Source organism: Pongo pygmaeus, chromosome 8 (genome assembly GCF_028885625.2).
Source record: "Pongo pygmaeus isolate AG05252 chromosome 8, NHGRI_mPonPyg2-v2.0_pri, whole genome shotgun sequence".
NCBI lineage: Eukaryota > Metazoa > Chordata > Mammalia > Primates > Hominidae > Pongo > Pongo pygmaeus.
The window spans coordinates 67,179,019-67,202,000 of NC_072381.2; the positions used below are offsets into that span (position 1 = coordinate 67,179,019).

A 22,982-nucleotide genomic window follows, 5' to 3' on the forward strand; every position below is an offset into this window, starting at 1 on the left:
TGCACTTACCCTGAGTGACACAGCGAGACTCCATCTCAAAAAAAAAAAAAAAAAAAAAAAAAAAAAAGAAAGAAAGAAAAAGAAAACTAGGCTAAAGAACAATGTTTGCAATATAATCCTGTCTTGTTTAAAAAGTATCTATGAAAACTTATATGAAGGCCAGGCGCTGTGGCTCACGCCTGTAATCCCAGCACTTTGGGAGGCCAAGGTGGACGGATCACCTGAGATCAGGAGTTCGAGACCAGCCTGGCCAACACGGAGAAACCCCGTCTCTACTAAAAATACAAAAAATAGCCAGGGGTGATGGTCCCAGCTACTCGGGAGGCTGAGGCAGGAGAATGGCTTGAACCTGGGAAGTGGAGGTTGCAGTGAGCCAAGACTGCGCCACACTACTCCAGCCTGGGCGACTGGGAAAGACTCCACCCCCCCGCAACCCAAAAAAAAAAAAAAACTTACATGAGTTGTGTAAGTATGCTTAAAAATGGTCTGTGTGGCTATACACACAACTGTTAACTGTGTTATTTATAGGGTGTGGTAAAAAAGAATCAGGTGAATTTTTACTTTTTAATATATACATTTCTATATAATTTGAATTTTTATAATAAACATATAATTTTATAATTTGAAAAAATTACTTTTCCTTTTTGGAAAAAGAAAAAAAGACCTCAAAACAACTTTTACCTTAAAAATAAAACATTTCCTTTACATGAAATCCTGTGTCTTATCAACCCTTCCCCCTTTCTTACTGGTCAGTCTAACCCTTCCTAATACCAGGAGAAAGTTTTGTCACCCTTCAGCTCAGGGGTATATTTTTAGCTCTTGATCTCCTTTGGCTGCTTAATCTTCCCTTGTTGGCATTTCAGCTATGATATTGCAGTACAAGAAGTGAACTTGAATGCTGTTACAAACAACATTAAAATAATTACAAAGGTGTTAACACATACATTTATTTGAATATGTGAGAACACAGAATTAAAGCATAGAGGCCTAGAAAAGTAGAGTTCTTTTGTCCAAATTTGTATATAATTTGGACAAAATTCCTTGCAAATTTGTATATAGATTTTAGCCAATTTTGTATATAAAGTACAGGCGATTTTCAGAGTCTTATTTTGTCCCCATCTGCATAATTTCTTCTCTCTGTTTAATGAGATGTCTACAGTACACCAAAACAAATCCACAAAATATAAAATGAAAACCAAAAGTCAGCCATTATTTTGTTTATCTCAGAAAGAGTAAAGTTTAGAGTGCTGAGTATGCCGTCAAACTGCAACTTTTGTTTGTTTGTTTGTTTTGTTTGTTTTTTTTGAGACGCAGATTCACTCTTGTTGCCCAGGCTGGAGTACAATGGTGCCATCTTGGCTCACTGCAACCTCCGCCTCCTGGGTTCAAGTGACTTTCATGCCTCAGCCTTCTGAGTACCTGGGATTACAGGTGCCTGTCACCACGCCCAGGTAATTTTCTGTATTTTTAGTAGATTGCACCATGTTGGCCATGCTGGGTCTTTAACTCCTGATCTCAGGTGATACACCCGCCTTGGCCTCCCAAAGTGCTGGGATTACAGGCGTGAGCCACTGCACCTGGCAGGCAACATTTTTAAAGGAGTGAGGAGGACAGTGAAGGAATCAGAGCATGCCATATGAGAAACTTTTAAAATGCTGAGGATGGTGGGAAAGGGAAAATAATAACTGAAAGAAAACTGTTTTCCTTCTTTCTTTCTTTGTTTTTGAGACAGAGTCTTGCTCTGTTGCCCAGGCTAGAGTGCAGTGGCACGATCTCCGCTCACTACAACCTCCGCCTCCCAGGTTCAAGCGATTCTCCTGCCTCAGCCTCCCGAGTAGCTGGGATTACAGGCGTCCACCACTGCGCCTGGCTAATTTTTGTATTTTTAGTAGAGATAGGGTTTAACCATCTTGGGCAGGCTGGTCTCAAACTCCTGACCTCGTGATCCACCTGCCTTGGCCTCCCAAAGTGCTGGGATTACAGGCATGAGCCACTGCGCCTGGCCAAAAGAAACACTTTTTTTTTTTTTTGAGATGGAGTCTCACTCTGTTGCCCAGGCTGGAGTGCAGTGGCACGATCTCGGCTCATTGCAACCTCCACTTCCCAGGTTCAAGCAATTCTCTGCCTCAGCCTCCCGAGTAGCTGGGATTACAAGTGCCCACCACCACGCCCAACTAATTTTTGTATTTTTAGTAGAGACAGGGCTTCACCATCTTGGCCCGGCTGGTCTTGAACTTCTGACCTCATGATCTGCCCGCCTCAGCCTCCCAAAGTGCTGCGATTACAGGCATGAGCCACTGTGCCCGGCCGAAAGACATTTGCTTTCTATAGCTCCACAGCATAGAACAAGTTTCAACAGAAATAACAGAGAGGTAAATCTGGCTTAAGACTTTTACCAAATTATTTCTATAGTTTTTTTTATAGACATTGCAGATACTAAAAAGCACATTTTAATACTATAAGCAAAATCTTAGCCCTATTGCATACAGTGTGCCATCAACCCACCAAAAACAAGAATGATAAAGAAGGTAGCAGGCTACCTTTCCAGTACACTGCAGGTGCTGTCCTGGCACGGAGAGGGAGGTCACAAACATGGTAAAGCAGCGAAGCAAGAATACAGTTCCCATCAGACTACAGAGCCTTCGCAGAAGTATTGACCTGTAACAGATCAACCAAAAAGGGGGAAAGATCAGAAGAAAACAAACCAAAAAACCCCAGGCATCAAATATTTACTTCAAGGAAGAGCAAACAGAAAAATCACTAGACTCTTTGAAGAGGACAGAAATCTTAAAGACCATCAGAAGCATCGTTGTCCAATAGAATTCTCTGCAATGATGGAAATGTTCCATATACTGTCCAAGAAGCTATTTATATACCATGTGGATCTTACGGACTTGAAATGTGGCCAGTATGACTGAGGAACTGAGTTTTAAACTTTATTTCATTTTAGTTAATTTAAATTTTGCCATAATGAACAATACAGACCTAAATTATATTCTAAGAGTATCATTTCACTGATAAGAAAATATGGCTAAGAGTCCAGGCGTGGTGGTGCGTGCCTGTAATCCCAGCTACTTGAGAGGCTGAGGCAGGAGAATCACTTGAACCCGGGAGATGGAGGTTGCAGTGAGCCGAGAATGCGCCATTGCACTCCAGCCTGGACAACAATAGCGAAACTCCGTCTCAAAAAAAAAAGAAAATATGGCTAAGAGAAAGTAAAAGAGTTATACAAGACAGAAGACAAGTAAGCCTGGTGTTAGTCCTATTACTGAAAATTGCTCTTAAATTATTTATAAGAGATAAAGTTGGCCGGGGATGGTGGCTCACGCTTGTAATTGCAGCCCTTTGGGAGGCCAAGGTGGGAGGACTGCTTGAGTCCAAAAGTTTGACAACAGCTTGGACAACATAACCAGACCTCATCTCTACAAATAATTAAAAAATGAGCTGGATGTGGTGGTGCACACCTATGATCCCAACTACTTGAGAGGCTGAGGTGGGAGGGTTGCTTGGGCCTGGGAGTTGGAGGCTGCAGTGAGCTATGATTGTGCCACTGCACTCTAGCCTGGGTTACAGAATGAGACTTGTCTCAAAAAATAAAAAAATAAATAAATAAAAAAGGAGGTAAAGTTAAACACCTGTGATTCCAGGGAATTTTTTGCTCATTTATAACACTGTAGGCTAGGTGCAGTGGCTCATGTCTATAATCCCAGAACTTTGGGAGACCAAGGCAGGAAGGAGGATCGCTTGAGACCAGCCTGGGCAACACAGTAAGATCTTGTCTACAAAAAATTAGTCAGGCATGTTGGTGTGTACCTGCAGTCCTAGGCTGAGGGGAGAGGACTGATTGAGCCTAGGAGGTCAAGGATGCAGTGAGCCATGATCATGTCACTGCGCTCTAGCCTGGGTGACAGGGCAAGACCCTATCTCAAATAAAACAAAAAAATCCATTGTAAATTAGTTAATGATAGTAGCTATCGAATACTCATTCTAACTTCTCTTACCTTAAACTTAAGCTATAAAACACTATGTTTTTAAAAAAATCTTTATATCAAATATATATCAAATAAAAATTCTGAATAACTGTCACTTGGGTAATCATGAACTGCACTGTGACAACACCAGTACTGTTGGACTAATATTCCTGAGGACAGGGACCATATATCACATATTTTTGAAATGATCCTCCCACCCTCAGAAAAAGCACTAAACACAAGGCTAGGTATGTTTCAAGCATTAGTGTGCACTCCTGAGATGGAGCCTAGGAATCTGCATTTTAACAAGCACCCAGGTGATTCTAATGAAAGTGGTACAAACACTTTGAGAAACACTTTCTTTGACTAAGTAAACATTAACACTTGGATTTAATGGGTTACCTCTATGCTTTGTTAAACCTACCAAGGTTTCCTGTAAGGTAAACTCCAGTTTTGAAGAGCAGATAAATTCAAATTGATGAGATCTTGTGAGGCAAAGTTAACCAGAAAGCAGCAATGATACACGTTTTAAAACCACCTCTGGCTTTAAGCAATCCAGAATTTAAAATATTGCTGCAAAACAGGACAAAATGGGAGAGAATGAGGCTCAGTGTGGCCTAAAAGTGTGATAAGAATAGCAACCACCAACCTTTCTTTTCACCTTCAGAACACTGAAATAACTGCTGCCTAGGACCTAAAGCTCATCACTGTGATTTACCTCAAGCACTTCCTGGTGAGGAGAAAGGTCAAAACCTCAAGCAACTACCCTTGTTCCTCTCTCCAGTGTTCCAAAGACAATGGAGAGCAGAAGCTACAATTTTTTTTTAAAGTAATCTCAAAAGCTCACATATCTACAATTTTTTTAAAGCCCCCTCAGGAGCTCTTATGCAATATCTACTAATTTTATCTTTAATTTTTTTGCTTACAATGCCTTGTTTTTTACTTAAATCCACTAATTCTTCCTGCCCATTAAACTAGGAAAGGAGCCCCCCAGGCTTCCTTTTTTTAATTAAAAAAATTCTTCCTGGATGACTCTGGGTACACTGCCTGTGAGTTAGCCCTGCTCCACAAGAAGCAGTAAAAGTAAATAAAATGAAAGTAAATGAATTCTTTCCTCTATATTTTTTGGTGAAAGTGCCAAGAAGCACTTTCTAATTTAGCAACTTCCTATACCATCTGAAGTAAACCACACAGACTATATGTACATGTTGTGCAAAACAATCTGTTTTTTGGTTTTTTTTTTTTTGGAGACAGGGTCTGGCTCTGTCACCCAGGCTGGAGTGCAGTGGCACAATCACAGCTCACTGCAATCTTGACCTCCTGGGCTCAAGCAATCCTCCCACCTCAGTCTCCTGAGAAGCTGGGACCATAGGCATGTGCCACCACACCTGGTTAATCTTTAAATTTTTTGTAGAGACAGGGTCTCTTCATGTTTCCCAGGCTGGTCTTGAACACCTGGGCTCAAGCAATCCTCCTGCTTCAGCCTCCTAAAGTACTGGGGTTACAGGCATGTGCCACTGTGCCTGGCTAATAATTTTTTTTTTTTTTTTTTTGAGACAGAGTCTCGCTCTGTCACCCAGGCTGGAGTGCAGTGGCACAATCTCGGCTCACTGCAAGCTCTGCCTCCTGGGTTCACGCCATTCTCCTGCCTCAGCCTTCCAAGTTAGCTGGGATTACAGGCACCCGCCACCATGCCCGGCTAATTTTTTTTGTATTTTTAGTAGAGACGGGGTTTCACTGTGTTAGCCAGGATGGTCTCAATCTCCTGACCTCGTGATCCGCCCGCCTTGGCCTCCCAAAGTGCTGGGATTACAGGCGTGAGCCACCGCGCCCGGCCAATAATCTCTTTTTTAATGGGCCTCCTCCAAGCAGAGAAAATTTCTTCCATCTAAACATGTGACCAAAGAATATCCTTGGAAGAGTTTCTATCCTACAGAAAGTAACATTTCCAGTTTGTTTCTAAAGAAAGATAAGGCTTTCTTATCTCAGCTCACAACGTCCAACCCCGGGGTTTAAGCGAGTCTCCTGCCTCAGCCTCCCAAGTAGCTGGGATTACAGGCATGTGCCACCACGCCCAGCTAATTTTGTATTTTTAGTAGAGACGGGATTTCTCCATGTTGGTCAGGCTGGTCTCGAACTCCTAACCTCAGGTGATCCACCTGCCTCGACCTCCCAAAGTGCTGGGATTACAGGCATGAGCCACCGCGCCCAGCCTCTTTTTTTAGATCGGAGATGGGCACGATCAGCCATAGGGCATCTCTGATCTTTCCGTGCAAAATGCATTCAGGATTATTACTAAATATGTAGATATTATCTTAGGCTGACTCTTACTGATCAAACTCAAAATCCTTTGTTAATAACTATGTCACAATGACCAGAGAAGGAAATTAACAAGGAAACTGCAAAGAGAAAGATAAGATTTTATGATCTTGATACAAGAGTCAAAACATTTTCAGTCATTTAATGGAGTAATGAGGTACCTGTGCTTGTGAAGAAGAAGAACCAGGAGCCAAATATAGCACAGAATCATGCCACATACTTCCGTCATGGCAAAGGCCCATGGGATTCTAGGAACACTGGAACAGAAAAAAATGATTTTGAATTGAAGAAGTATACATGTGAATGATGCCACCCTTTTCAGTAAGGTGCTCTTTTAATAATGACCTTAAAATTGGTTTTATATAACTTTTATCTCTTTCAGAAGATGATATTTGGAGAAACTGGGAGAAAAAATCTGTGTCATTAAGTACCCCCACCTATCGGAACCTGTTTCTTGTCCGTTGATTCCTAGTCAGGGTTCTCTATAAAGAAGTGACTGACAGCAAATGCCAGAGGAAAAAAAAAAAAAGAAGTGGCAACCCTTTTCTCCCATCCTATAGCACAGCAGATCTGGATATAGGACTACCCACAAAGGACAATGGGAGAAAGGCCCATTTCTTGCATGAAGTGCTCTTTTCAGAGTGCAAACAATCAGGGTTTGAACTTGATGCTTTGTTGTTGTTGTTGTTGTTGTTTTTGAAACAGGGTCTTGCTCTGTCACCCAGGTTGCAGTACAGTGGCACCATCATGGCTTACTGCAGCCTAGACAGCCCAGGGCTCAAGTGATCCTCCCACCTCAGCCACCTAAGAGGCCAGGACTACAAGGCCCGTGAAACTATGCCTGGCTAACTTTTTGTATTTTTTGTATGGGGTCTCACTTTGTTGCCCAGGCTGGTCTCAAACTCCTGAGCTCAAGTGATCCTCCCATCTCAGACTTCCAAAGTGCTGAGATTACAGGTGTGAGCCACAGCGCCTGGCCCCTTGTTTTTGTTTTTTGTTTTACCTCTTTCTCTCTATCCTCCCTTGTTTTGTAACCCTGGTTTTTTTTCTATTTTCAATTTGTCCCTTTTTCCTCCCCACCAAACAGCTCCTATGATTACTCACTAATAAAGGACAGGTCACTTTAAGAAAGAAAAAGGAGAGAGAGGGAGAGAAAAAGAGAGAAAGAGGCTGGGCATGGTGGATCACGCCTGTAATCCCGGTGCTTTGGGAGGCTGAGGTGGGCCAACTACTTGAACTCAGGAGTTCAGGAGACCAGCCTGGGCAACATGGTGAACAACCCAAACTCCCAGGTCTCTACGAAAAATACAAAGATTAGCCAGACGCGGTGCTGCGCGCCTGTAAGTCCCAGCTACTTGGAAGGCTGAGGTGGGAGGATGGCTTGAGCCTGGGAGGCAGAGGTTGCAGTAAGCCAAGGTTTCATCACTGCCTCCAGCCTAGGTGACAGAACCAGACCCTGTCTCAAAAAAGAAAAAAAGAAAGAGGGAGGAAAGAAGGAAGGGAGGAAGGAAGGGAGGAAGAAAGGAAGGGGAAGGAGACTGAAACAAATGAAATAGTCCAGTAGGTCATCTCTGGGTGCCAGGATTATTGACGGTTCTTTTATTCTTTGTACATTTCTACTAAAAACTTTTCTACAATGACATGTTAATTTTATAACTAGGGAAATAAAGGTATTTAAAAAAAGAAAACATGGCTGGGCGCGGTGGCTCACGCCTGTAATCCCAGCACTTTGGGAGGCCAAGGCGGGTGGATCACGAGGTCAGGAGTTCAAGACCAGCCTGGCCAACATGGTTAAACCACGTCTCTACTAAAAATACAAAAAAATTAGCCAGGCGTGGTGGCAGGCACATGTAGTCCCAGCTACTTGGGAGGCTGAGGCAGAGAACTGCGTGAACCCGGGAGGCAGAGGTTGCAGTGAGCCAAGATCATGCCACTGCACTCCAGCCTGGGCGACAGAGCGAGACTCTGTTTCAAAAAAAAAAAAAAAGAAAAAAATTCCTTTCTTGTACAACTTTTTGTAATTTGCTGGAGCTAATAAATTCTTCTTTTTTTAGTTTGCTCTGTGTTTCCTGAGTGCTTATTACTAACTCATCCCCAAACTAGTCTATCAATTTCAATTTTTCCTTCAGTGCAATCTCTCCTAGAGCCTTCTCCCTTTTTATTCCAATTTAGAATGGTTGTATTTTCCAATCCTCCTGCGTGGTTATTTCCTAGAATAAAATTAACTCTCATCTTGGCAATTCAGTTTTTTTTTTTTTTTTTTTTGAGACGGAGTTTCACTCGTGTTGCCCAGGCTGGAGTGCAATGGCGCAATCTTGGCTCATCGCAACCTCTGCCTCCTGGGTTCAAGCAATTCTCTTGCCTCAGCCTCCCGAGTAGCTGGGATTACAGGCATGCGGCACCAGGCCCGGCTAATTGTGTATTTTTAGTAGAGATGGGGTTTCTCCATGTTGGTCAGGCTGGTCTCGAAATCCTGACCCCAGGTCATCCTCCCGCCTCAGCCTCCCAAAGTGCTGGGATTACAGGCGTGAGCCACGTGCCCGGCCTCACTTTTTTGAAACAGAGTCTCGCTTTGTCGCCCAGGCTAGAGTGCAATGATGAAATCTTAGCTCATTGTAACTCCACCTCCTGAGTTCAAGCAATTCTCGTGCCTCAGTCTCCCGAGTAGCTGGGATTACAAGTGCCCGCCACCACGCCCAGCTAATTTTTGTATTTTTAGTAGAGAAAGGGTTTCACAATGTTGGCTAGGCTGGTCTCGAACTCCTGACCTCAGGTGACCCAGCCGCCTCGGCCTCCCAAAGTGCTCCCAAAGGATTACAGGTGTGAGCCACCACACCCAGCCCCTGCTGGATTTTAAATCTCTACTTTCTCTCTCTTTTTTTTTTTTCCAAAAGCTCTTTTTCTCTGAATTTTCTTTGGGCCTCTCATTACTGTCACATAGAATGCAACATCTCTTATTTCTCTTGAAAACATGAAAGTTTTTTTTTAAGTGTTCGTCTGCTCCCTATTTTGTGTTTTCTAATTTACTTTTTTTTTTCTGTTTGCATTTATGTTTTTTCTCAGACGTCTGGTTTCTTGACTGACCATTCATATTTGACAGTAAAGTACTAAAAAAGATGAGACATTCTGTGGGCATAGACTGAGCTTTGTCAAGCTTTGGGTTTCTCTGCGCACTCAGAGTGTGCAGAGATCTAGTTGATTAGATAAGGATATCCCAACCAGTTATTTACAGTGTTTTTCTTCAGGTTTTCCAAGGAAAGGAATCTTACCCTTCTTGGAAGACTGGGGTTGGGTAGGAGGGGATATGAGAAATAAGTCTGGCTACTTAAGGAAGGGAGCTAGAAGTCTCTGTGATTGGTATATAGACTTTTAATGAATCCTCTTGAAAACATGGAAGCTCTCATCTGGACATGGAAAACATGTTCTCATCTGGACATGGTATCCCTAAGTCAACAGTGCTTCATATTCAACTGCTCTGGAGAACAGACCACTAGTCTTCTGTCAGAGTAGAGCAGGTATAAAAGCTTAAGTAGATTTTTTTTTTGAGACAGGGTCTCGCTCTGCTGCCCAGGCTGCAGTGCAGTGGCGAAATCTCGGCTAACTGCAACCTCCACCTCCTGGGATCAAGCCATCCTCCCACCTCAGACTCTCCAGTACCTGGGACTACAGGCACACTCCACCATGCCTGGCTAATTTTTGTATTTTTTGTAGAGAAAGGGTTTCACCATGTTGCCCAGGCTTAAGGAGATTTTTAACCAATTCTCCCCTATTTAGCTCCTATCTGTACCTGGCCTTGAGTGATGCTTGGTACTTTCTGTTTTATGGGAGCTCTGAAGTACAAATAAACTTACCTCTTGGGCAGGGCCCCCTTCCACCCACAACCTCACAAGAGGTACTTAGCGTTCTACTTTCCAAACTTCCATTATTAGCACTGTTTTTGATTTCATGAGATTATACAGTTTCTTCACTCTTTTACTGCCATTTTAGTGGACTGTTGTGAGGAACCTGTCAAATATGTATTCAATCCCTCATATTATTTTTGAGCTAAGCTTTTAAAATGCATTATACACGGATATGCCTTTTTTCTGGATAAAATTTAATTTCCTTGGCTGGGCCTGGTGGCTCACGCCTGTAATCCCAGCACTTTGGGAGGCCAAGGTGGGCGGATCACGAGGACAGGAGATCGAGACCATCCTGGCTAACACAGTGAAACCCCGTCCCTACTAAAAAATACAAAAAAAAAAAATTAGCCTGGTGTGGTGGCAGGCGCCTGTAGTCCCAGCTACTTGGGAGGCTGAGGCAGGAGAATGGCGTGAACCCAGGAGGCGGAGCTTGCAGTGAGCCGAGATCGCGCCACTGCACTCCAGCCTGGGCGACAAGCAAGACTCCGTCTCAAAAAAAAAAATTTAATTTTCTTTAGTAATTTAGAGTCATCACTATGAACACTGATTATTATACTGTATATGGTAATGACCTTGGAGACTACTGAGAAATGAAGGGCAGTTAAGCCCAGATTGATGTAGTTTTTCCATTATTTATGTTTGCTTTTTATAGTGCTTTTGTTTCTTCCCTTGCTATTATGGTTATCAGCTCTCACTTCTCACTGCTGTAGGTAGGCCTGCTTCTAGAAACATTCCTATCTTCTTCTAATTTTCTGTTTCTATGTGCTGAACACATTGGATTTGTGTAAAATAAGCTTCAGAAGCAGACCCTGAAACAAACATCAGTGTGAAAGTCAATTACAGGGAAATGTTCTCAAAGAAAACCCACAGGGTAGTGGGTTATGATATGAGATTAGAAGGCAAGGAAGCAAAGCAAGGGTGAGACATCAAGCAAAGCCCTGTGGAGAACTCAGGAAAGGGTAACTTTGGCTCAGGCTTATGGGGAATTTGGGACAGTGTAGGTCCAATCTAAACGTCGTCCCAATTAGGGCAAAGAGAAATGAGTCACTGGTTAAGGACAGCTGCTGGTGGGAAGTAAATTTCCAAATACTTTTTGGCTTTCTCTTCAAGCAGGCAAAGTTGCTCCAGCAGCCCAAGAGCAGCCCTCCAACACAGACATATCTGCTGGATGTTGGGAGTATCCATGTGCAAGAAAATGGAAAAGAGATCTGAGGGGATATAGAAGGAACACTGACAGCATCTACCATTCTCCTATGAATAAAGTTTAGACGTTTAAGACCATGGAGTTTTAGTGAGTGGCATACTAAGTAAAAAGAGTTAGGCAAAATTTGGTTTGAAATCCTCCCTGCAAATTGATAATATATGTCCCGCTGGGTGTGGTGGCTCACACGTGTAATGCTAGCACTTTGGGGGGCCGAGGTGAGCGGATCTCTTGAGGTCAGGAGCTTGAGACCAGCCTGGCTAACATGGTGAAACCCCGTCTCTACTAAAAATACAAAAATTAGCTGGGTGTGGTGGTGTGCACCTGTAATCCCAGCTACTCAGGAGGCTGAGGCATGAGCACTGTTTGACCCAGGAGATGGAGGCTGCGGTGAGTTGAGATTGCACCACTGCACTCCAGCCTGGGTAACAGAGTGAGACTCTGTCTCAAAAAAAAAAAGAAAGAAAGAAAAGAAAATATTTGTCTATACAAAACTTTGCACATGAATGTTCATAGCAGCATTATTAATAATAGCCAAAAAATAGAAACAACACAAACATCTATCAACTGAAAAATGGATAAACAAAATTGGTACATCCATACAATGGAATATTATTTGGTAATAAGAAGGAAGGTAGTGCTGATACATGCTACAGTATGGATGAATCTTGAAAATATTATGCTGAGTGACACAGAAAGACCCGATACTGTATGGTTCCACTTATATGAAATGTCCAGAATAGACAAATTCATAGAAACAAAGTAGATTAGTGGTTGCTAGGGTCTGGAGAAAGGAAGGAATAGAGAGAGTATGACTGCTAATGGGTATGAGTTTCTTCCCAAGATGATGAAAATGTTCTGGAATTAGTGGTGATGGCTGTACAACTTTGTAAATACACTAAAAACCACTGAATTGTATACTTTATTATTATTATTTTTTTGAGAGAGTCTTGCTCTGTCACCCAGGCTGGAGGGCAGTGGCATGATCTCGGCTCACGGCAACCTCCACCTCCCAGGTTCAAGCAATTCTCCTGCCTCAGCCTCTGGAGGAGCTGGGACTACAGGCGCGTGCCACCACACCCAGCTAATTTTTATATTTTTAGTAAGGACAAGGTTTCACCATGTTGGCCAGGCTGGTCTCGAATTCCTGACCTCAGGTGATCCACCTGCCTCGGCCTCCCAAAGTGCTAGGATTACAGGCATGAGCCACTGCACCCAGCCTGTATACTTTAAAATAATAAAAGCCTCATTGTTCTGCTGAACCATTTCCTGCTCTCCCACTATGCTTTGTTTTTTTATTTTTTGCTTGTTTTTTTTTATTATTTTTTCATCTACCTTATATCCTTTACCTCCTTCTTTTTTTCTTTTTTTTTGAGACAGAGTTTTGTTCTTGTTGCCCAGGCTGGAGTGCAATGGTGTGATCTCAGCTCACCACAACTTCCGCCTCTCAGGTTCAAGCAATTCTCCTGCCTCAGCCTCCCGAGTAGCTGGGATTACAGGCATGCACCACCATGCTTGGCTAATTTTGAATTTTAATAGAGATGGGGTTTCTCCATGTTGGTCAGGCTGGTCTTGAACTCCCGACCTCAGGTGATCCGCCCACCTCAGCCTCCCAAAGTGCTGGGATTATAGGCGTGAGACACCATGTCCGGCCTTACTTCTTTCCTCATCCATATCAGTCCATGGTCTCTCATTATAACCACTCCCTTGCCACTTTTCCCTTCATTGTACTGCCTAGCAAAACTCAACCCTGCTTAAATCCAGTTCTCCACCTATTCCATATCTGTACCTGTTGTTGAACGAGGCTGGTAAAAACACACAATGCTAATATGACTACTAACCTCAAGGAGACCATTAAGTGCTGCTAATGCATTACACAAGTCTATTCACTCTCCTACTCTCCTAGATGGCTTATTTTATACATCTCATCCTTCCTCCTCAAGCCTCCATCCTCCTCTCCATTCTGTCTTTAAACAGAGAAAATAAAAACAATCACGAGAGCACTTCCTTGTGCTCCACCATCACATATGGCAACCCTCCACCTGTTTTCCTATTTTCTACCTTCCCTTCTGTTATGAAGGAACAGCCCAAGGGCCTAAGGCCAGCCTCTCCCAGCCACAAGGTACCATTCCTTTTCATCTACTCAAGGGCACTGTTCTAACATTGTATCCTCTCTTTCTTCTACCATCATTACCCCCCTACATTGAGTCATTCTTATTATTAATACAACAAACATGCTATCATATAGCCAATCAAAAAAACAAAAATGAACAAACGCCCTCTTGACCCTAGATCCTTCCCCACTCCTGCCCAAGCTACAGCTCCCTTTCTCTGCTGCCCTTCCAGGAAAACTTGTCCCTACAGGAAAGACTTTGTCTCCAATTTCTCTGTTCCTATTCTCTCTCTCTCTCTCTCTCTCATCATTTCTTTGCCTAATTCTTTTAACTTGAAAAATTCTGATCCTACAAAAAAAGTTAAAAGAATCAACACTATATTCTTCACTTAAACTCATCATTTATAATAATTAACATTTTGCCACATTTGCTTGCTTTCATTCTTTCTATACATACCTACATACATATACACACATACTCTTTTCGGGGAGGTGAACCCCTCCCCGAAGTAAGTTGCAGACATTATGACACTTCTCCCCTTTGTTTCTCTAGGAACAAGGATATCCTCCTCATAACCCAATACACTATTACACCGAGGGAACTGTAACACTGATTTAGTATCATTATTTAACATGCAGTCCATATTCCAATTTTCCTAATTGTCCCAAAAATGTCCTGTATAGCATTATTTTTGTTTTCTTGATATAGGATCTAATTAAAGTTCACGTGGCTCTTGGTTGTCTCTTCAATTTCCCTTACATTTCCCCCTGGATTTTGCCTGCCATGACACTGACATTTTTAGAGTCCATGTCAGCTGTCTTGTAGAATGTTCCCTGTTCTGGATTTGTCTGATTGTTTCTTCGTGATTAGATATAGGTTCAAGTTTTTTTTTTTTGGACAAGATGATTACATAGGTGATGCTGTGGACATCACGTCCAATGCACATAATGTCTGTTTGTTCCACTGTGATGCTACATTTGATCATTTAGTTAAGGTGATGCATGTCAGATCTTGCCACTGTAAAGCTACCTCATTCCCTCTGTAATTAATAGGTGAGATGAAACTTTCAGATCATGTGAATAAGCTCCCCCTCAATGGCCTTTCACCTAATAGATTTTATCATCTACTGATGACTTGCCTGAATACACTGGAGGCAGAATAATCATGCTGTCCACATTTATTTGCTCGTATTATTCTTGAAGAGCTTCCCCTCTCACCCCACAATTTTTGTTTGCTTGGTCTCAGCCCTGGTCTAGTTCATTTTCCTGAGGAATGGTATGTATTTATTTGTTTACTTACTTACCAAGACAAACAAAAGGTCTCGCTTTGTTGCCCAGGCTGGAGTGCAATGGCATGATCACAGCTCACTACAGCCTTGATCTCTTGGGCTCAAGTGATCCTCCTGCCTCAGCCTCTGAAGTAGCTGGGACTGCAGGCATACACCACCACACCTAGCTAATTTTTAATTTTTTATAGAGACTGGATCTCACTATGTTGTCCAGGCTGGGCTAGAATTCCTGGACTCAAGCAATCCTCCCGCCTGGGTCTCCCAAAATGCTGGGATTACAGCAGTGAGCCACCATACCTGGCCTGGGAACAGTATCTTAAAACCATGATCTGTGTGCTCATAGTGCTATTGTTGCTGAGTTTTTCCTGCAATCATTTTGTATCAGTTCACAGAAATTGTCTTCATTCTTTTCTATGATTAAATAGTATGCCACTGTATAGATGTATGATAGTCTATTCAACCAGCTTCCCATGGGTAAGCATTTAGATTATTTACAATATTTATAATTATTACAAACAATGTCACAACAAATACTGTTGTGCTCATGTTGTTTCATATTTGTGGAGTACCTTCATGTAAATTCCAATACATCTCACATTCTCTCCTGAATCTATTATAACCCATTTTTGCCCTTATTAACTCTTGTCATAGTCACTGATGACCAACATGCTGCTAAAGCCAATGGTCAATTATCCTCATCTTACTTGACCTCTCAGCAGCATTTGATACAGCCAATTGTTCCTAACTTCTTAAAATACTTTTTTTTTTTTTTTTTTGCTTGGCTTCTGGCATACTGTTCTTTCTCTCTGCCCATTCCCAAATCTTAGCCTAGATTTCTGTCTCTCTCAATCTCTCTGAACTTCTGCTCATATTTCCATCTCTTACTTGACATCTGATTTTGCTATAAAACATATCTCAAACCTGACATGTCGAAAACCAAACCCTTAATTTTCCCTCCAAGTCAGCTCCTTCCACAGTCTTCCCATCTCTGTAAATGGCAACTCCATCTTTACAGATGCTCAGGTTAAAAATCTTGGAATAGGCTGGGGGCAGTAGCTCACACCTACAATCCCAGTGCTTTGGGAGGCAGAGGTGGGAGGATCACTTGAGGCCAAAAGTTTGAGACCAGCCTAGGCAACATAGCAAAACCCCATCTCTACAAAAGATTTAAAAATCAGGCAGGTGTGGTGGCACACACCTCTCGTCCTAGTGACTCAGGAGGCTAAGGAAGGAGATCACTTGAGCCTAGGAATTTGAGGTTACAGTGATCTATGAATGCACCACTAAACTCCAGCCTGGAGAACAGAGTGAGACCCTGTCTCAAAAAAAACAAAAAACAAAAAACATCTTGGAATAATATTTGATTTCTCTCTCTTAATTCATCAAATCCAAATTCATCAGCAAATTCTGTTAGCTCTAATTTCAAAATATATATAGAATTTGACTCTTTCATACCACCTCTACCACTGTTCTCATCCAATCTAAAATCTTCTTTGGCTAGATGAATTTAATAAATTCTTAAATGATCTCTAGATCCCCACCCACACCCCCAGGGTATTCTCAATACAACAACTAGAATGACCTTTTAAAATAGAAGTTAGATCCCTCAACTCTTGTCCTCAGTACTTTCCAGTGGCTTCCCTTTTCATTTAGAATGAAAGCTGAAGTCCTTACAATGGTCCTCAAGTCCTTACACAACCTGGCTTCTTGTCTCCTCTCAGATCTGCTCATCTCTCACTGGTTGTTCCTTGAACCTGCCAGGAACACTCCCAGTTCAGATTTTTGCACCCAGCTGTTTCCTTTGCCTAAAGTACTATTTTCCCCAGACAGCCACATGATTTCTTCCTTACTTCCTTGTGGTCTTCTGCTTACAGTTGGAAAAACTGTATAGAAGGGGAGAGGAGATACATGGATATAACAACTTCTTAGACAGCTTTCAATAAGTTCTCCTTACTTTGGAGAAATCTGCAATATAAACTGGGTTGGTTCTCAGTTTTCCCCATTGCTCAAATTTTATAATTAGGTTAATTTTGGGTTTGTCAATTGCCACTCATCCATCGTCTTCCAACTTCCAAAAATGTATGGCTCTTTTCTCTTATTTTATCCACTCCATCCTGTGGGCTTACTTAAAAAACAAAAACAAAAAACTCTTTACTACAGTTCACCGGGCATGGTGGCTCAAGCCTGTAATCCCTGTACTTTGGGAGGCCGAGGTGGGTGGATCATGTGAGGTCAGGAGTTCGAGATCAGCCTAGCCAACACAGTGAAACCTTGTCTCTACTAAAAATACAACAAAATTAGCTGGGCATGGTGGCACATGTCTGTAATCCCAGCTACTTGGGAGGCTGAGGCAGGAGAATAGCTTGAACCCGGGAGGCAGAGGTTGCAGTGAGCCGAAATTGTGTCACTGCACTCCAGCCTGGACTCTGTCTCAAAACAACAAAAACAAAACAAAACAAAACCTCTTTACTATAGTTTTAGTTGGGGTTTGACAGGGAGCAAAATGAGATGTATACATTATTCTGGCATAGGAACACAGACATTTTAAATTCATTTCATTTTCAAAGACAAATACTACACAGCAGTTTTATTTTACTTTATGTATTTATTTTTTTTGAGACAGTCTCGCTCTGACACCCAGGCTGGAGTGTGATGGCATGATCTCGGCTCACTGCAACCTCTGCCTCCCAGGTTCAAGCAATTCTCCTGCCTCAGCCTCCTGAGTAGCTGAGATAATTACAGGTGTCCGCCACCACGACCGGCTAATTTTTGTATTTTTAGTGGAGACGGGGTTTCACCATGTTGGCCAGGCTGGTCTCGAATTCCTGACCTCAGGTGATCCCACCCGCCTCGTCCTCTCAAAGTGCTGGGATCACAGGTATGAGCCCTAATGCCCAGCAAAGGCACTTTTAGAAGGGCAAAAATGTTTTATAAAAAACAAACAAGGGGCCAGGAGCGGTGGCTCATGCCTATAATCCCAGAACTTTGGGAGGCTGAGGTGGGCAGATCATCTGAGGTCAGGAGTTTGAGACCAGCCTGACCAACACTGTGAAACCTTGTCTCTACTAAATATACAAAAATTAGCCGGTCGTGCTGGTGGGTGCCTGTAATCCCAGTTACTTGCGAGGCTGACGCAGCAGAATCACTTGAACCCGAGAGGCAGAGGTTGCAGTGAGCTGAGATCGTGCCATTGTACTCCAGCCTGGGTGACAGAGCAAGACTCCATCTAAAAAACAAAAACAAAACCAAAAACTAACAAACAAGAAAGTAATACTCAAATTTTTAAAAGATTTAAAAATCAAAAATGTGAAAACAGTTCTGAGTACTTGTTTACTGTTTTATTATTATTATTGTTGTTGGAGACAGGCAGGGTCTTGCTGTGCTGCCCAGGCTGGAGTGCAGTGGTGTTAACTATAGCTCACTGTAACCTTGACCTGTTAGGCTCAAGTGATCCTCCCACCTTGGCCTCCTGAGTAGTTAGGACTACAGGCATATGCCATCATGCTTGGCTAGTTTTTAATTTTTTGGAGAGATGGGGGTCTTGCTATGTTGCAAGTCTTGAACTTGTAGGCTAGTCCTGAACTCCTGGACTCAAGCAATCCTCCCACCTGGGCCTCCCAAAGTGCTGGGATTATAGGCATGAGCCACCATGCCTGGCCTACTGTTCTATTCTTATTTTTCATATGTTACACATATACTATATTTTTTATGTATTCAATATTTAATAAAACAGCATGCTATCACTGCATCCATTTGTCTTCTTTGTGATAGTTCCAATTCATTTGGTGATAGGACACCATCAATATTTTTGAAAAAGCAGAACCCTATTCTTCATTAAAAAAAAAAAAAAAAAGGCAACCAAGTTCCATTTATTACAAACATCATTCCAGATACCCTCTTAAAATCTAAAGTACCTGGCCAAGAGCAGTGGCTCACACCTGTAATCCCAGCCCTTTGGGAGGCCGAGGTGGGCGGACTGCCTGAAGTCAGGAGTTCGAGACCAGTCTGGCCAACATGGTGAAACCCCATCTCTACTAAAAATACAAAAAAAGTAGCCGGGCCTGGTGGCGTGCTCCTGTAATCCCAGCTACTCGGGAGGCTGAGGCAGGGGAATGGCTTGAACCAGGGAGGTGGAGGTTGCAGTGAGCCAAGATCACACCACTGCACTCCAGCCTGGGTGACAGAGCGAGACTCTGTCTCAAAAAATCTAAAGTACCCAAGGAGCTATAACTACACAAAAATAAATTAAGCAGTCCAGGCCATGATGGCTCATGCCTGTAATCCCAACACTCTGAGAGGCCAAGGTGGGAGGATCGTTTCAGCCCAGGAGTTCGCCCAGCTTGGGCAACACGGTGGGACTCTATTTCTACAAAAAACTTAAAAATTAGCTGGGCATGGTGGAACATGTCTACAGTCCCAGTTTCCTGGGAGGCTGAGGTGGGAGGATTGCTTGAGCCCAGGAGGTTGAGACTGCAGTGAGCCATGGTCGTGCCACTGCATTCCAGCCTGGGTGACAGTGCAGTGTGAGACTGTCTCAAAATAAAAAATTAAATTAAAATTAAAATTAAATTAAATTGAAAAATTAAAAGAGCAGTGGTTTTTCTCACTCACCTAGGCTTAAGGCCTAATTTACTCTAAGTGAAAAAGGTAATTTCAAAGCATATCTTTTTATACCACCAGATAAAGCAAATGAAAAGTATACATCTACCACAATAAGAAACAATATAATTATCATAAATATAGTATCATTGCTGTTTGTAGGATGTTTGTAGCAACATCCTACAAACTTAGCAACTAGAAACAAAACTTACCTGTCTAAGAAAATATCTGGGAGTGGTGGATAGGTCTGCATGTCAGGCACTCGCTCATGGACTATAACCATAATGAAAGATGTAAATCCAAATACTATAAAAACATATATACAACTCAGTATAGTCTTCCAGTATTCTGGGTCCAATCTTCGAACAGAATGTTTGTTTTTACCATTCATGTACTGGTACTGATCAGAATTCAAGTCAGTTATGGGTCCGTCACAGTCATGGGAAAGCTCCCCATTACAGAGCCAGTCTGTACTCTGAAGAGCACTGATGAAAGGGGTCATGGAACCCATGGGACTGTCACTGTTGTAGCCCATCTCTTCTAAAACATCAATATGTATTTTCTGCAATTTTCGGACTGAGAGCATTAACCTTTTAATGTCCCCTAAGACTTTGATTTCCAGAGGAGGAGACCGGAGGTCATATTCAGTCAATGTTAGCAATGTGATTCCATCAAGTCGGTGCTTATTGCATAAAATATCCACATATTCAAAAAAGCCTTCATCCTTCAGCCACACAGCTACATGCTTGGTAGTCCAGCGGCGAATGCAGAGTTGATTAGGACCTGCCATTTCCTCCTCTGCTGCCTGTCGAGAGAAAACAGGAAAACAAAACAAAAGCTTCAGTGTGTCCTAACAATTTCTTCAAAGACAAACACACATAAATACACCAGAAACAGGCCAGGCGCAGTGGCTCATACCTATAATCCCCAGCACTTTGGGAAGCTGAGTTGGGAGGATCACTTAAGCCCAGGAGTTCGAGACCAGTCCTGGCAACATAGCAAGACCCTATCTCTACCAAAAAAAAAATTTAGCCTGGGCATGGTGGGACACCTATAGTCTCAGCTACCTTGTAGGCTGAGGTGGGAGGATCACCTGAGTCTGGGAGGTCAAAGCTGCAGTGCGGCACGGTTGTGCCACTGCACTCCAGCCTGGGCAACAGAGGGAGATTGTCTCAAAAAAAAAAAAAACCATATGTATATATATATATATATATATATATAGAGAGAGAGAGAGAGAGAGAGAGAGAGATAGATATACACACACACACACGCACACATATGTATATACACACACGCACCCCAGAAACAGTAATTTACCTACACTATCCTATTGGTTTCTAGAGTAAAAGAAACAAAAATTATTCAATAATGAATGGTTTTCAATACATTAACATACTAATAATTTTATGCATATGACTCCAACAGCAGAAGAAAATTTAATAACCAAACATTTTTACAGAAAGACATTTTACAAATGGCTTTTCCACTGTATGAGTCATAATTTAATTAAAAAGCCTACTCAAGAACTGAGAAAAATCCCATTTTAATACTTTTCATAAAATCAAGAAATATAGGAAGATTATATTTTTAAAAATCAAAGAAAAGAGAAAAAAATCCGATTTCTGAAATCTCCATGTTCATGGAAAACGTATCTCCCCACCTGGGGGGAAATAAACATAAAAGAAAGTAGATAACTGTAATTCCAGGGAGCCCTTTAGATTAAGCGTATTTCTAACTACTATACACATAATGATTTCTATAGCAGATATGAAGCCTTTAAACTAGACATATATTTGAATCTCAATAATAACAGTTCTTTCTACAGCTTTGAATATTACATTATAGAACTGAATAGGGCATTTTATTCTTCAACTATCATGGACTTTAGCAATAAAAAATTTTTAAACGAAAACTGTCATTTCCATGTACTCACAAATTTGATGACCCAGACTTTATACTGCAGAATAAAAGGCCAATAATGTGCTATGTTTTAAAAAGTACCAATAATTTTTACTACTTTGATTTCACACAGCTCTATTTATGTTCTTCTTTTATTGTAAAACATTCAGTTACTTGGGCCTTCTTAGGTTTATAAAGTATATCGGATACATAGGAGACAAAGGCCTACAGGGAAAAACACTATTTCTCAAAAGTACTTTCTCAACTATTAAAGCCTGTAGGTTTTCTGACACTTTCCAGACCTCTGAAGATTGTATTTCCTCCTGAGATAATTTTTTTAAAATGGTAGGCAAACTTTAAAGCATAAAAGAATAAAATGATACAACGAACACCTATGTGCCTATGACCCAGCTTGGAAAAAAAAAAAAAACTGTTCTAATACAAATGTTCTTTTTTAAAAATCTGCGTATTAGTTATATGAGTCTGTTCCTTTTGTGAAAATTCATCAAGCTGTATAATTGTGATCTATACTCTTCTCTATATATGTTAGGTTAAACTTTATTTTCAAGGTCTTGTAAAACCAAACAAAACATCAATACAAATGAATATCCTTCTATCCTGAAGGACAAGGAAGCATCCTCTTCCTTTTCCCACAATGTAATAATTCTTCATTTGAGTGTTTATCACAGCCTTATAAATGCATTGTTGGCTATGAAAAACTTTCTGTGCCTCCTTACAACAAGCAAAGCTTGTTAAAAGCTAGTACTGCGGCCGGGTGCGGTGGCTCACGCCTGTAATTCCAGCACTTTGGGAGGCGAGGTGGTGGATCACAAGGTCAGGAGATCAAGACCATCCTGGCTAACAAGGTGAAACCCCATCTCTACTAAAAATACAAAAAATTAGCCAGGCGTGGCAGCATGCACCTGCAGTCCCAGCTACTTCGGAGGCTGAGGCAGGAGGATGTCCCAGCTACTTTGGAGGCTGAGGCAGGAGGATGGCGTGAACCCGGGAGGTGGAGCTCGCAGTGAGCCGAGATTGTGCCATTGCACTCCAGCCTGGGTGACAGAGTGAGATTCTGTCTCAAAAAAAAAAAAAAAAAGCTGGTATTGCTCTGCATTCTTTCCCTACCCACATAAACTCTTGCCAGGAAGACTTACAGTCACTTGGCAAAGGCAGACACTAACTACATGAGCACCACTTGTATCATCAAAACTATTTAGAAAACAAGAAATAAGCTTGATAAAATCCACCCACAGATGAATGTCAGGGAAGTGTCAGTTAATCATTAAGTATTTATTTATTACTAAAAGCAATCGTAATTCTTGGAAGACTTAAGTCATATTTTGTTTCACAAAAGAACTTATATTATTGACCCACATAGTTTCCCTGTCTTTGAAAATTATTATAATATCCATTTACAAGGAGTCTGTATTTTTTACAAAGTTGTCTAATTCTTATGCATTATGGAATAACAAAAACTCTTAACTCTTTTTAGCTATAGCATATCATCACCACCTCAAATGTCAAAGAATTATGATTTAAAGAATTATGATTTATTCACTTTAACACATGGAACTTACACATTTATTATATTATTTTATATCATTTATTATATCATATATACAATTCCATTAGAAATATGATTTTGCTGTTTTAGTTCACATGGATAACTAGATGCTTTCACCCTAC

The 22,982-nt window shown here is 41.7% G+C and overlaps 1 protein-coding gene across 6 annotated transcripts in view; it reads right to left on the bottom strand.

Moving 5' to 3' along the window:
- SAMD8 (sterile alpha motif domain containing 8) overlaps positions 1–22,982 on the bottom strand; it is a 70,419-nt gene that overhangs the window by 10,910 nt on the left and 36,527 nt on the right. For 4 of the 6 annotated variants that reach the window (XM_054503644.2, XM_054503645.2, XM_054503650.2 and 1 more), the window contains exons 2-4: positions 19,607–20,199; positions 6,452–6,547; positions 2,541–2,658 (exon numbers count right to left, since the gene is read on the bottom strand). In XM_054503644.2, coding sequence (XP_054359619.1) covers positions 2,541–2,658; positions 6,452–6,547; positions 19,607–20,199 — 807 coding nt within the window. The remainder of the gene's footprint in view (positions 1–2,540; positions 2,659–6,451; positions 6,548–19,606; positions 20,200–22,982) is intronic. The other 2 variants (XM_054503647.2, XM_063670440.1) reach the window with 1 other exon arrangement.